The sequence below is a fragment of the Rhinopithecus roxellana genome, chromosome 3, assembly GCF_007565055.1.
Source record: "Rhinopithecus roxellana isolate Shanxi Qingling chromosome 3, ASM756505v1, whole genome shotgun sequence".
Lineage (NCBI taxonomy): Eukaryota > Metazoa > Chordata > Mammalia > Primates > Cercopithecidae > Rhinopithecus > Rhinopithecus roxellana.
In genome coordinates this window covers 166545618-166558727 of record NC_044551.1, presented here as the reverse complement: position 1 = coordinate 166558727, position 13110 = coordinate 166545618, and the positions used below count along the sequence as shown (strand labels likewise).

The window sequence follows — 13110 nt, the reverse complement described above, 5'->3', positions numbered from 1 at the left end:
GACGGGTGAATAAATGGAGGGGAGGGAAGGTGGATGGGTGAATAGATGGAGGGGAAGGTGGATGGGTGGGTGGGTGGATAGGTGAATAGATGGAGGGGAAGGTAGATGGATGGGTGGGTGGATGGGTGAATAGGTAGAGTGGAAGGTGGATGGGTGGGTGGGTGGATGGGTGAATAGATGGAGGGGAAGGTGGATGGGTGGGTGGGTGGATGGGTGAATAGATGGAGGGGAAGGTGGATGGGTGGGTGGGTGGGTGGGTGGATGGGTGAATAGATGGAGGGGAAGGTAGGGTGTTGAGGGGGTGAATGTTAGAAAGGAGGGAGCAAGGGTAGATGAGTGAATTGATGGTTCTGTTGGGGGGTTGGGGGCCACTATAAAAGAGAGGTGGGGGATAGCAGCTGGGTGAAGAGAAGGGGACAGGTGGATGGGGATGGATGAGTGAAAGTGAATGGTGGATGGATGCGTAGGCGAGTGAATGTGTGAGTGGGCAGTAAATGAGTGAGTGGGCAGATGTTAGAAGGAAGGAAGGGGAGAGGAGTGAATTGATGGATCTGGGGTGGGTCACTGTATAAAAGGAGAGGTGGGTGGTAGCATGTGGCTGGAGAAGAGGTGAGTGTGGGGATGGTGGGTGCTGGGTGGATGATATGCAGGCGGTGAGACCCCAGTCTCCTGCTTTGTTCCCTTTGACCCCCAAGTGTCAGCAGTGAGGTCTGTCATATGACCAGGCAGATTTGACCTGCCTGATGTTGGAGCCATGTTTCGGTGGTGGGGCTGGGGGTAAGCCTCAGGAAACCAGTAGCTCCTGTCCACCTGGACAACCCACAGGTCTGTCACCAGGCTGCATAGCATGGACTGGAATAGGAGTTCCCCAGTCCCAACCCAGGCCCCAGCTAGGGGTGCTTCCCCATGTCTCTGGTGACCTCGAGTTGCCCTTCCACAAAAAAGCATGCACCCCGAAGAGGACCTTCTCTGGGCACTGCCTCTCCTCACTGGGCGCTGCTGTGGACTGTGGGTTGTTCCCTTCCTGGCGCAGAATGGTTTGGGATGGAAGAGCCCTGGACCAGACTGATGAGGCAGGGCCTGGGACCCAGCCTGAGCCCACCCAGATTCAGACTCGGAAACCACAGCTGCGTGACCTCGGGCAAGGAGCTTTCCCTCTCTGAGCCAGTTTCCTTATTGGTAAAACAGGAGAACACCTGTCCCTACCGCGCAGCTTTGCAGCGAGGAGTCCCTGAGGTCAGGTGCACGCTTGCTTCAGCACTCAGTAGACGAGGGCTGTGAGGAGAACAGATGGTTCCCAAATCAGGCATAGGAGCATTGTTTCTTAAGTTGTTTTTTTTTTTTTTTTTTTTTTTTTTTTGAGACGGAGTCTGGCTCTGTCTCCCAGGCTGGAGTGCAGTGGCCCGATCTCAGCTCACTGCAAGCTCCGCCTCTCGGGTTTACACCATTCTCCTGCCTCAGCCCCCCGAGTAGCTGGGACTACAGGCGCCCGCCACCTCGCCCGGCTAGTTTTTTGTATTTTTAGTAGAGACAGGGTTTCACCGTGTTAGCCAGGATGGTCTCGATCTCCTGACCTCATGATCCGCCCGTCTGGGCCTCCCAGAGTGCTGGGATTACAGGCTTGAGCCACCGCGCCCGGCGTTTCTTAAGTTTTACAGAACTTTCATTGTGAAACATTTCAAACATACAAAAGTGAAGAACGGTTACCGTGCACTCCTCTGTCCTCATCACCCAACTCCAACAGTAATATTTTGCCGAACTGGTTTGTCCTATCCCCTCACACATTTTGCTTTCCCACAAGTTAGCTGTAAGCAAACCACAGACATAGGCTTTGCTTCCAGAATATTTCAGCATTATCTTTTTGAAAGATTTATCACACAAGGGTGGAATAAAATGATAGAAAGTGATGTGCACAAGATAATGAGGTGAGCACAGGTCTTTTCAGAGCTGTGTGTCTTTGGGCAAGTTGCTTAATCTCTCTGGGCCGTAAGTGTCTTTCTGTAAAAGGGAGGGTGATCATTCCTCCCTCACAGGGCTGTGAGAGAACAGCAGAGCTCGGGGCTGCAGAGGAGACAGCAGTGGGCTCCTTCTGGCTCCTCTGCTGCGGCTTCCCCCATCAGAGTGACCGTGAAAGGTGGCAACTTCCTCTTTCCCCCGCCTGCTCCCATGTCGTCACCGTGTTCCACACCGGCTCTCGGCAGCTGGAGCAGCACTGGAGAGGGACTGAGGAGGCCATTCTCCATGACCATGGTTCTGGGGATTCCCGGGAAGCCTTCCCAGCATCGGGCCACCCTGTGCTGGGCAGGGGACCCAGAGGAGTGTCATGGCCAGCCCAGCCTTTGTGGGGCTCCCAGTAGGTTGGATGCAGTAGTTAGAGCTCAGGGAGGCCAGTGCTGAGGCTGAAGGAGGCTCGGGGAGCCAGGGAAGACCCCAGTGCTCTGGCCATACCCATTGGGCCAGCCACAGAGGAGGCCGACTCAACAGGCAGCCCCTCTCCTGGGCTGGTCTTGCTTTTTATTTTATTTTTTTTGAGACGGAGTCTCACTCTGTCACCCAGGCTGGAGTGCAGTGGTGTGATTTGGCTCACTGCAAGCTCCACCTCCCGGGTTCAAGCGATTCTCCTGCCTTAGCCTTCTCAGTAGCTGGGATTACAGGCGTGCACCACCACGCACAGCTAATTTTTGTATTTTTAGTAGAAACGGGGTTTCACTATGTTGGTCAGGCTTGTCTCAAACTCCTGACCTCGTGATCTGCCTGCCTCGACCTCCCAAAGTGCTGGGATGACAGGCATGAGCCCCCGCGCCTGGCCTGCTGGGATTACAGGCAGGAGCCACGGCGCCCGGCCTGGTCTTGCTTTCTAACTCACCCAAACGGACTGTCTGCTGAACTGACCACCGCCCTCTGAGGCTCCCTCTGTGGCACAGGTGGCAGAAAACTGACACAGAGAACAAACCGACGGAGGGAGCAGACCCCCAGGAGCCTCATGAGCTCCCGCGTCAGCTTTCTGCCACCTCTGCCTGTTATTTAATAGCCAGGAGGACATGGGCCCTAGGCTGGCTCAGGAGGGAGTCTCCAAGAATTTCAGAGAACAGAGGCCAGTGCTCATCTGGTCAGGGACAGGGGTTCCAGCTGTGAAATACCCAGTCCAAGAGAGCTTGGAGGCACCTGGAGAGCCGTGGCCGCCACCCAGGCCACCCTCGGACGACTCTGCATTCACACCCAGCTGTATGCATGCAGCAGATGGCTTGTGGAAGTAGAAGGAAACGCGACTGCAGAGCTCCCAGCCTCCCGGGCAGGCTTCCAGCTGTGATCAGTGGGGAGGGAGGGCTTCAGAGGGCTTCAGCCCGAGGCTGGAGGGGCGAAGTGCTATTCCACCCCAGCACAGCCTGGTGCTCCGTAAACATGGACCCACCGTAGTGACGAGGGAACACCTTGACATGCTCGGTGGTTCAGGTCTCTGGCCCTGCCATGTCTACCGGGGAGATCTCCGAGCCCCGATCCACGAGTGTGTGGAAATCAGAAAATGAGAAGAGGCCAAGGAGGAGGGCAGATAGCATCCCCACATTCCGAGGGGGCGTAGAAGAGTCAGGAAAGAACAAACATAAGCTAGAACCTAACATCACTGGAAAAATTGAAATAAATTAGCAAGCAGGAAGGGATGATTATTTGGAATGAATATTGGTTCATTCAGCAGTAACAAAAATCTGCGTTTTTAAAAAACAAGGCAATCTCGTGGCCCTATCAAGCGGTAGGCACAGACACCCTGCAGCCTTGATTTTGGCACGAGCCTGCAGTCCACCCTGACACCCTGCTGGAGAGAGTGTCTGACAGCAGGTGCACACACAGTTTATCCACGCATTCAGCAGACGCTCGTGGACACCTCCTGTGAGCCAGCTATGGCCCTTCATGAACACAGGGCGGCCGGCGGTTGGCTGCGTGGAGCCTGTGGTCCAGGGAGAGAAGGTACACGTGAACAGAATCATTTCCCCAACAGCTCTGAAGTGGTGTGGCAGAAGAGTTCACAGCACTGAATGCCAGTGGCCGGTCTGGAGAAGCAGCACTTGAGCTTCGGTCCAGTGGATGAGAACATGCCAGAAGGGAGAAAGCTGTCCAGATCCTGCTGGGGACATGGGGAGAGTGGGAAGGATTCAAAGGGGTGGAGGAGTGACCTGTGTCCAGAGCACAGAGGGGGAGCAAGGACGCATAGATGCCACCAAGCCTGGCCAGAGCTGGCCTCAGGGCCTCAGAGTCACGCCAGGGCTCCTGTCTTTGCACAAGCCATGGAGGCATTTTCACGGAGAGGGAGGCAGCGATCAGATTTGCATTTTGAACAGACCACTCTGCCTGCAGAGTGGAGAGAAGCTGGCGTGGATGCACTGGGGGCATTAAGGAGGCCAGGGCAGCCAGAGAGATGGCAGTGACCTGGCCTCCGGAGACAGTGGTGGGATGCACAGAAATAGAAGAAAATGAAATAGAGAAGGGTGGTGACGGCCTAGAGGGGAATGAGGGAGAGGGTGGGGTCGAGGATGGCACCAAGCCTGTGTGGTGGCTGACACGCTGTCCACCAACACCAAGAATACCAGCTTTGGACAAGGAGAGCTGACCTCCATTTGCTGTGCTGGGCAAACAGAGGACCATGGGCCATCTGAGGGACTGCCACCCATATGACTCTGGAGATCAGAGGGAGACTGCGGGTGTGAACCAGAATAGCCAGGAGCTAAGTAAGGGAAGAGCGGCCTAGACCGAGCAGGAAGAACCCCAAAGCCCAGCATCTCACGATGGTGAACACAGGCAAGCCTGCAGACAGCCCAAGGCAGGAGCAACCAGGAGGCTGAGGTGGAGGCGGCCAAGGAAGACGCAGCCTGAGAAATGGCCACTGGCTTCGGTGACAGGAGGGCCCAGTGAATTGACTGATGGAGTGGCTGCCAGGTGAAGTGATCCAGGAGTGAGCGGGAGGTGAGGCAATGAAACAGGTGTAGCCACTTGTGGGACTCCGGCTGTGCCTGGGAGAGGGACAGGAGGTCAGTGGAAGGGCCAGGGCCCACGGGGGACTGGCCGTGCCCCCCAGGACTGGCAGTGGCTGTGCCCCACGCCTCATCTTCCCAGCACTCAGATGAAGCCCTGGGAGGCAGTGTGCTGACCAGTTTTGGACACAGCCTTCCTGAGAAGGGTCGTTCCTTCCATGGCCAGCAGATAGAAGAGTCGGACCTCAGCTTCCCCACTCACTGCCCAGCTAACTAGTGGGCGCCGTCTGCACCTGGCCCCTGTGCTCTGAGAGTTAGGCTTAGGGTTAAGCCACCTCCTGTCCCATTCCTCTCATCTGAGGCTCTGCCACAGCGGCCTGTGGCCACTCCACAGAGAAGCACTGCCATAGGAGTGCCAGATGACTACCAACCCTGCCACCAGAGCACAGGGCTCCAGCAGTCCTCAGACAGCAGCAGCACCCCAGCACCCTGTCTGAGGCTCCCCAGAGCATTTGGAGCCCCCAGACCCTCACAGCCAGCATGCAGTCACCACACCTACCCACCGCTCACAGCAGGCTCTGTGTGTCTCAAAATTGCATGAAGAAACACTCCCTGCAATCTCAGAAGTGACCTGATGATACCGACCGCCCACCCCTCGTTACTGATACCGACCGCCCACCCCTCCTTATTGATACTGACCACCCACCCCTCGTTACTGATACCGACTGCCCGCCCCTTGTTATTTCCCGAGGCCTCTGGGAGCACGCAGCCTGTCCAGTCAATGCTCGCCATCGCTGGGGACCAGGCTTCAGCTCCCACCACTGCCTCTGCCAGTGCCCGGGCCAGCTCCTGGCTGCAGGGGAGTTCATCTCACTCTGTGAGTTAGACCAAAACCCGTGAGGACGTGAGGACGTCTCCCTTAACAAACCCAGCCAGTCTGATGGCACTTCCTTGGAAATAGGGGTTTCTGAGGGAAAATGATTTGGTTTTTCTCGATGGTGGCAGAGGAGGTGCCCCTCGAGGGTGGCCATGGCCTTTCATCCCTGTACCCAGCCCATGATGTGGCCCGAAGCGAGAGCCCATGCGTCTGGGCTGGCTGGTGGTGGTGAGCACTACCTTGCACGCACTGTGTGCCCAGAGCAGGGCTATTCTCTCACATCACAGAGGCGGCAGCACAGACCTTGCAGCCCTGTGGAGCTGTTATTCTAGTGTGGGAGGAAATGAACACAACTGTCTTGACAGTGGTCCTATAAAACAAGTCGCACGGGGTGACCTGGACGAATACTGCTGGGAGCAGAGGCCAGGACAGCACAGCTGGTCAGGGAAGGCCGAGCTGGACCTGGGAGATAACAGAGGCCCCATTAAAGCCAAGCCAAATGCCAGTCGTCTGCCCAGAGCAGGGCCCATGCCACATCTCCCTCCTCTCTCCCTTTCTCTGGCTTCCTGACTGTGCCCACCCCACTCTGCCCCACTGCCCCAGACAGCTGCCCCCAGCCCCCGTCACCCTCCCTGACATGTGCTCCTCTTGGCTCCCACCCACAGATGGGAAGCCCTGCAACCTTCACCCCAGATCCCTTGCCAGGTGGCCCCAACCTGGCCAGGATTGGGTCCTGTTTCAGGGTAGGGGCAGGTCCTGGCCCCTGTGCTGGTACCTGGCCTTTTCTCCGGAGACCCTGAGGAAAAGACCCTCCTTTTGGAGCCCAGGAGGCTGCCTGGCTCCAGTGTTAGAGATGCAGAGATGGGTGTTCAGGCCTGAGCGCCCCTCTTTCCACCCACCAGGCATACCGGAAGAGGATGCATCAGCTCCTACAGGCTCTTCACCAGAAGCTGGCGGCTCTGCGCCAGGGGCCGGAAGGTCTGGTGAGTGCCGACAAGCCCATCTCCTACAGGACCAAGCCGCCAGCCTCCATCCACAGGGAGCTCCTTGGTGTCTGCAGCGACCCCTACACACTGGCCCAGCAGCTGACCCACGTGGAACTGGTGAGCCGGCCCAAGCCACCTTCCTCACCCCAGATTCAGCAGGACCCACACAGATACACTGTGCCCTCCCTGGCTTCCCAGAGCAGCCCCACAAGCTTGTGAAGGAGGGCCCTGGCCTAGCCTCCAGCACGCACTGGGCTCCTTGTGGATGCAGAGGCCAAGGGCCCATCCCAGGGAGAGGGAGGCCGGGGCGGGTTCTTCCCTTTGAGACGGAGGGTTGATGGAGCCCTCCCTGCCCTCGAGGCACTTTTCCAGCGCACGCCCATGCGCTCGCTCATGTCTCCATCACCTGGCCAGGCAGGCCCTGTACACAGAGGAAACTAAGGCCCAGAAAGGTGAAGCGACTTGCCAACGTCACACAGCAGAAGGAACAGAGCCAGGGTTTGATTCTGGCCCAGATGTCAAGCTCCTGACCACCAGCACTCGCCCCCGCCCCGCCCCGCAGAGGAAGTAGGTCTCTTTAGTCACCTAGTGTGGAGTCTAGTTTCCCTGGGCTCACGCCCCGTGGCATTGCTCCCTACCCCCAGGAACCGGGAAAGGAGGGGCTGCCTCCTCCAGGGAAGGCGCGGAGCTCTGTGGCAACCTGAAACAGGGTCTCCAAGCCCCAATGTGGAGGACTAGGGGCTGGGGCACCACGGCAGGGCCCCCAGTCGACACCCCCTCCCCATACCTTCCCTCTTGTACCCACTCTTCCCCTTCCCTGCAGGAGCGGCTGCGGTACATCGGGCCGGAAGAGTTTGTCCAGGCCTTTGTGAACAAGGACCCTCTGGCCAGCACAAAGGTAGGAGGCGCTTACGGGCTGTCCCAAAAGTGACCCGCACCCAGTGACTAGCCGCTCTCAGGGAAGCCCCAGAGCCTTCTCTGGGCGAGTGCTGGAGTGGCCGAGAGAGGGACAGGTGGGCTCGGAGGGGCCCTGCCCGCTCCGCCACGCCCCTCCAGCTCGGGGGCGGACCACGACGGCCGAGTCCCCGGAAAGCCTGGGGTCTGAATGTGCAGGACGTGGGGGTCACCCACCCAGCGAGGGCGGAGGAGTGGGCGAGGAACCGGGCCGTGGGCCGCGCCGCTCGGGTGGGCCAGGACCCTGGGCAGGGAGGAGGGTGGAGGGTCCCCTGGCGCGCTCCGGGACCCCGAGCGCCTTCCCGGTGCGTTTCGGTGGGCGCTGGTGCCCTCCAGCGGCCACGTGAGGAAGCGCGGGTTGCTGCGCGCTGCCCGGGCTAGGTAAGGGAACTGCTGGGACCCGGTGACGCGGCCCACACACCGGGATTTCGATCCCACCCTTCTGGGAGCCCAACCAGCAGAGGGCCGGTGCCTCCAACGGGCTAAATCCAAGCCAGAATTGCAAACATTGTGCCTTCTGCCCTCACACCTAATAAAAGTACAAACTAAATAGGAGATTGCACTTTCACTTCTCAGATAAGCAAAGGTCATCTAGTAGGTTAGACACCTTGTGGAAGGCACACTCCGCATGGCTGCTGGGGTGAAGCTGGCGCAGCCACTTTGGAGGGGAGATTGGCACTAGCGTCAATGCTGTGAACGGACTTTCTTGACCCCAACTTTCCATACCTACGAATTTCTCCCACAGATACACACCCATGTACACGGACATGCGCGGACGAAGATATTTGGGATAGACAATGTGTGTTATGGCCAACACTGGGGGCAGATTGCCTTATCAGCCGTGGGGACTGGATTACAAATTATGAAACATCTATAACTAGAATGCTGTGCAGCTATGAAGGGGAATAAGGTGGACAGAACAATCTCCAAGACCTATCCCTCCAGGCACTGAGAGAAAAGGGTAGAGGGAAGAACGGGGGCAAGAGTGTGTGACTATTTGGGTAACGAAAAAAGAGGGTAACACAAAACCATGTATGTTGCCTGTGTCCGTGAGCACTCTCTAGGAATGCTGACTGCTCTGGGAATTCTGAACACTTGTGGTGCCGGGAGGCAGGAATGGAAGGGAGATTTTTTTTTTTTTTTTTTTTTTTTTTTTGAGATGGAGTCTCGCCCTGTCCCCGAGGCTGGAGTGCAGTGGTGTGATCTCGGCTCACTGCAACTTCTGCCTCCCGGGTTCACGCCATTCTCCTGCCTCAGCCTCCCCAATAGCTGGGACTACAGGCACCCGCCACCACGCCCAGCTAATTTTTTGTATTTTTAGTAGAGACGGGGTTTCACTGTGTTAGCCAGATGGTCTCGATCTTCTGACTTCGTGATCTGCCCTCCTCGGCCTCCCAAAGTGCTGGGATTACAGGTGTGAGCTGCTGCGCCTGGCCGAGATTCTTACAAGATTGTTTAGTTTGGGGCCATTTCCAAATATTACTATTTTATTGTGAAATACATCAAGATGAAACATGACATTTGTTTATCCCCCCTACTGTAGATGAACATTTGTGTGTCCAGCTTTTTGCTGTTGTAAATATTCCCACAGTGGACATTCTTATACCCGCGTCCTGGCACACACGAGTGCACACTTTCTCTAGGGTGTCCGTTCTCAAAAGGTTCAGGATCCCTTTATACTCTTAAAAATTGTTGGCCGGGCGCGGTGGCTCAAGCCTGTAATCCCAGCACTTTGGGAGGCCGAGACGGGCGGATCACGAGGTCAGGAGATCGAGACCATCCTGGCTAACACGGTGAAACCCTGTCTCTACTAAAAAATACAAAAAACTAGCCGGGCGAGGTGGCGGGCGCCTGTAGTCCCAGCTACTCGGGAGGCTGAGGCAGGAGAATGGCGTGAACCTGGGAGGCGGAGCTTGCAGTGAGCTGAAATCCAGCCACTGCACTCCAGCCTGGACGACAGAGCAAGACTCCGTCTCAAAAAAAAAAAAATTGTTAAGGACTCCAATTAACTTTTGGTTATATAGATTATATTTATCAATATTTATTTTAGCAATTAAGATTAACTTTTTTTTTGAGACGGAGTCTCACTCACTCTTGTCACCCAGGCTGGAGTGCGGTGGTGCGATCTCGGCTCACTGCAACCTCCACCTCCCGGGTTCAAGTGATTCTCCTACCTCAGCACCCTCGAGTAGCTGGGACTACAGGTGTGTGTCACTACACATGGCTAATTTTTGTATTTTTATTAGAGACAGGGTTTCGCCATGTTGACCAGGCTGGTCTCAAACTCCTGACCTCAAGTGACTCACCCACCTGGGCTTCCCAAAGTGCTGGGGTTACAGGTGTGAGCCACTGAACCTGGCCCTAAGATTAATTTTTTTTTTTTTTTTTTTTTTTTTGAGACGGAGTCTCGCTGTCGCCCGGGCTGGAGTGCAGTGGCCGGATCTCAGCTCACTGCAAGCTCCGCCTCCCGGGTTTACGCCATTCTCCTGCCTCAGCCTCCCGAGTAGCTGGGACTACAGGCGCCTGCCACCTCGCTCGGCTAGTTTTTTGTATTTTTTAGTAGAGACGGGGTTTCACCGTGTTAGCCAGGATGGTCTCGAACTCCTGACCTCGTGATCCGCCCGTCTCAGCCTCCCAAAGTGCTGGGATTACAGGCTTGAGCCACCGCGCCCGGCCTAATTTTTTAAAATATCTATTCAAAATTAACAATAATTGCCAGGTGTGGTGGCTCACGCCTGTAATTCCAGCACTTTGGGAGGCCGAGGCGGGCAGATCACGAGGTCAGGAGATCAAGACCGTCTTGGCTAAAACGGTGAAACCTCGTCTCTACTAAAAAAATACAAAAAAATTAGCCTTGCGTGGTGGCGGGTGCCTGTAGTCCCAGCTACTTGGGAGGCTGAGGCAGGAGAATGGCGTCAACCCAGGAGGCGGAGCTTACGGTGAGCCGAGATCGTGCCACTGCACTCCAGCCTAGGCAACAGAGCGAGACTCCATCTCAAAAATAAATAAATAAATAAATAAATAAAATAACAATAATAGCCAAGTAGTGGCCCATGCCTATAGTCTCCAGCTACTCAGGAAGCCCAGATAGGAGGATTGCTTGAGCCCTGGAGTTCAAGTCCAGCCTGGGCAACATAGATAGCAGGAACCCATCTCTCTAAAAACAAAACAATAAAAACCCATTACATGGCAACATAAATAACATATTTCATGAAAAATAATTCTTTTTCCACAATAGGAAATTACCGAGAAGAGTGGCATTGTTTTATAGTATTTTTTACAAATCTCTTTACTGTCTGACTTAATAGAAGACAGCTGGATTCTTTTCTCTGCTTCTGCATTCTGTCTCTTGACATAGTTTTTTTGGTTGAAGAAAATCCAACCTCACACCAATAGGTAGCTGGAAAAGGGAGGAGTATTTTACCACCTTTTCAGATAATTGTGAATATGCTTCTCTGATACCACACTAAAACTCAGCAAGTAATAGTTTTTGAAGATTAACTACAATGTGAAATCTGAAAAGATATCAGTGAACTTCCTGTACTCTGACGTTGAAAGCCATTGGTCTCTCTTGAATCTTGATGCACAATTTTGCAACATCATACATTGGTCATGCGGGAAAATACAGGTTCACTGTGTTAGGCAGATCTTCCAAATGCTGACACATTTCATTGTACAACATTTTAGAAATCACATAATTATCACTCTTGGCCTCATTTTTCAGTCTGTAAGTATTGGGAAGCTGCCAGGCTCACAGAGGCAGATACGTGTCTTACAAGTTCTCGGTTTTCTCTTGAAAGCCTTAATTTTATCATTGGCAACAAATATTGTCAATTGTTCTCCTCTCTTTTAAAGACTAAGCCAAGAACTTCCAATTTTTATTTTATTTATTTATTTATTTTTTGAGACGGAGTCTCGCTCTGTCCCCCAGGCTGGAGTGCAGTGGCCCGATCTCAGCTCACTGCAAGCTCCGCCTCCTGGGTTCTCGCCATTCTCCTGCCTCAGCCTCCCGAGTAGCTGGGACTACAGGCGCTGCCACCTCGCCCGGCTGATTTTTTGTATTTTTTAGTAGAGACGGGGTTTCACCGTGTTTGCCAGGATGGTCTCGATCTCCTGACCTCGTGATCCGCCCGTCTCGGCCTCCCAAAGTGCTGGGATTACAGGCTTGAGCCACCGCGCCCTGCCATTTTTTATTTTTTAAACATCGTTTAACAAAGAAAAACATACAACCAAATTAAAAAGAATTAGGTTGGATTAATTTGCAATAAAATAATCAACTTAAAATAGCCCAGCCGGGCGCAGTGGCTCATGCCTGTAATCCCAGCACTTTGGGAGGCTGAGGTGGGCGGATCATGAGGTCAGGAGATCGAGACCATCCTGGCTAACATGGTGAAACCCCATCTCTACTAAAAAATACAAAATAAAATTAGCTGGGCCTGATGGCAGGTGCCTGTAGTCCCAGCTACTCAGGAGGCTGAGGCAGGAGAATGATGTGAACCCAGGAGGCGGAGCTTACAGTGAGCTGAGTTCACACCACTGCACTCCAGCCTGGGTGACAGAGCGAGACTCCATCTCAAAAAAAAAAAAAAAAAAAACAACTATCAGCCCTTCTATTTAGGGCCAAGGAGGCCGATCGTTCCTGTTTAAACAGCAGAATTGCCCAATTATTTTTACCTATATCTGATGGCACAAAAAAATAAGTCTTAAAACTTCCGCTGACATCCTTCCCACCCTCCAGAGTAGATAGAGTCCATACAATTGCATCTTAGGTCAATCCTCAGGCTTTTAAAAATCATCTTACATTTTAAAATATAATACAACTACTCTGGTAACAAGAATATTGACAAATACTTTAGATAATTGCATGATACATGAGCCTGCTCAAGGAAACAGCAAAGATGAAAAATAATGTACAAGAATTATAGTCCCTTGTTTATGGAAACCATCCAATTGAAATGTTTTCCCTAATTTCAGTTGTTCTTCTTTAAACAACAGGTTCATTGTGTTCATTTTCAAGGAAATATCAGCCGAACACTGAAGTCTGAATTACCATAGTATGTCTAGCAGTCCTTCTTTAGAGCAGAAACGGTACTCCAAGAAAGCAGTGGCCCGTTCAGCTCACATGTGAATGAAGTGCTTTCCCTCAACAACAAGCACGCTTTCCGTATGCAACAGAGGGGCTTCGTGTGCACAAACCGTTATGTCACATAGAATATGGAAAATCTCAAAACTCTAGACTGAATAAAAGTTAAAAGTTTTACCTCATTTAGGACATTCTTAAGTCACATTCCCTTTTTTCTTCTACTGGACACTTTTCCCCACCATTGCT

General features: G+C 53.6%; 1 protein-coding gene across 2 annotated transcripts in view; it reads left to right on the top strand.

Annotated features, from left to right (window-relative positions):
• Window positions 1-13110, top strand: part of RASGEF1C (RasGEF domain family member 1C) — a 110773-nt gene that overhangs the window by 74189 nt on the left and 23474 nt on the right. For both annotated transcript variants that reach the window (XM_030927449.1, XM_010380960.2), the window contains exons 5-6: window positions 6744-6944; window positions 7651-7725. In XM_030927449.1, coding sequence (XP_030783309.1) covers window positions 6744-6944; window positions 7651-7725 — 276 coding nt within the window. The remainder of the gene's footprint in view (window positions 1-6743; window positions 6945-7650; window positions 7726-13110) is intronic.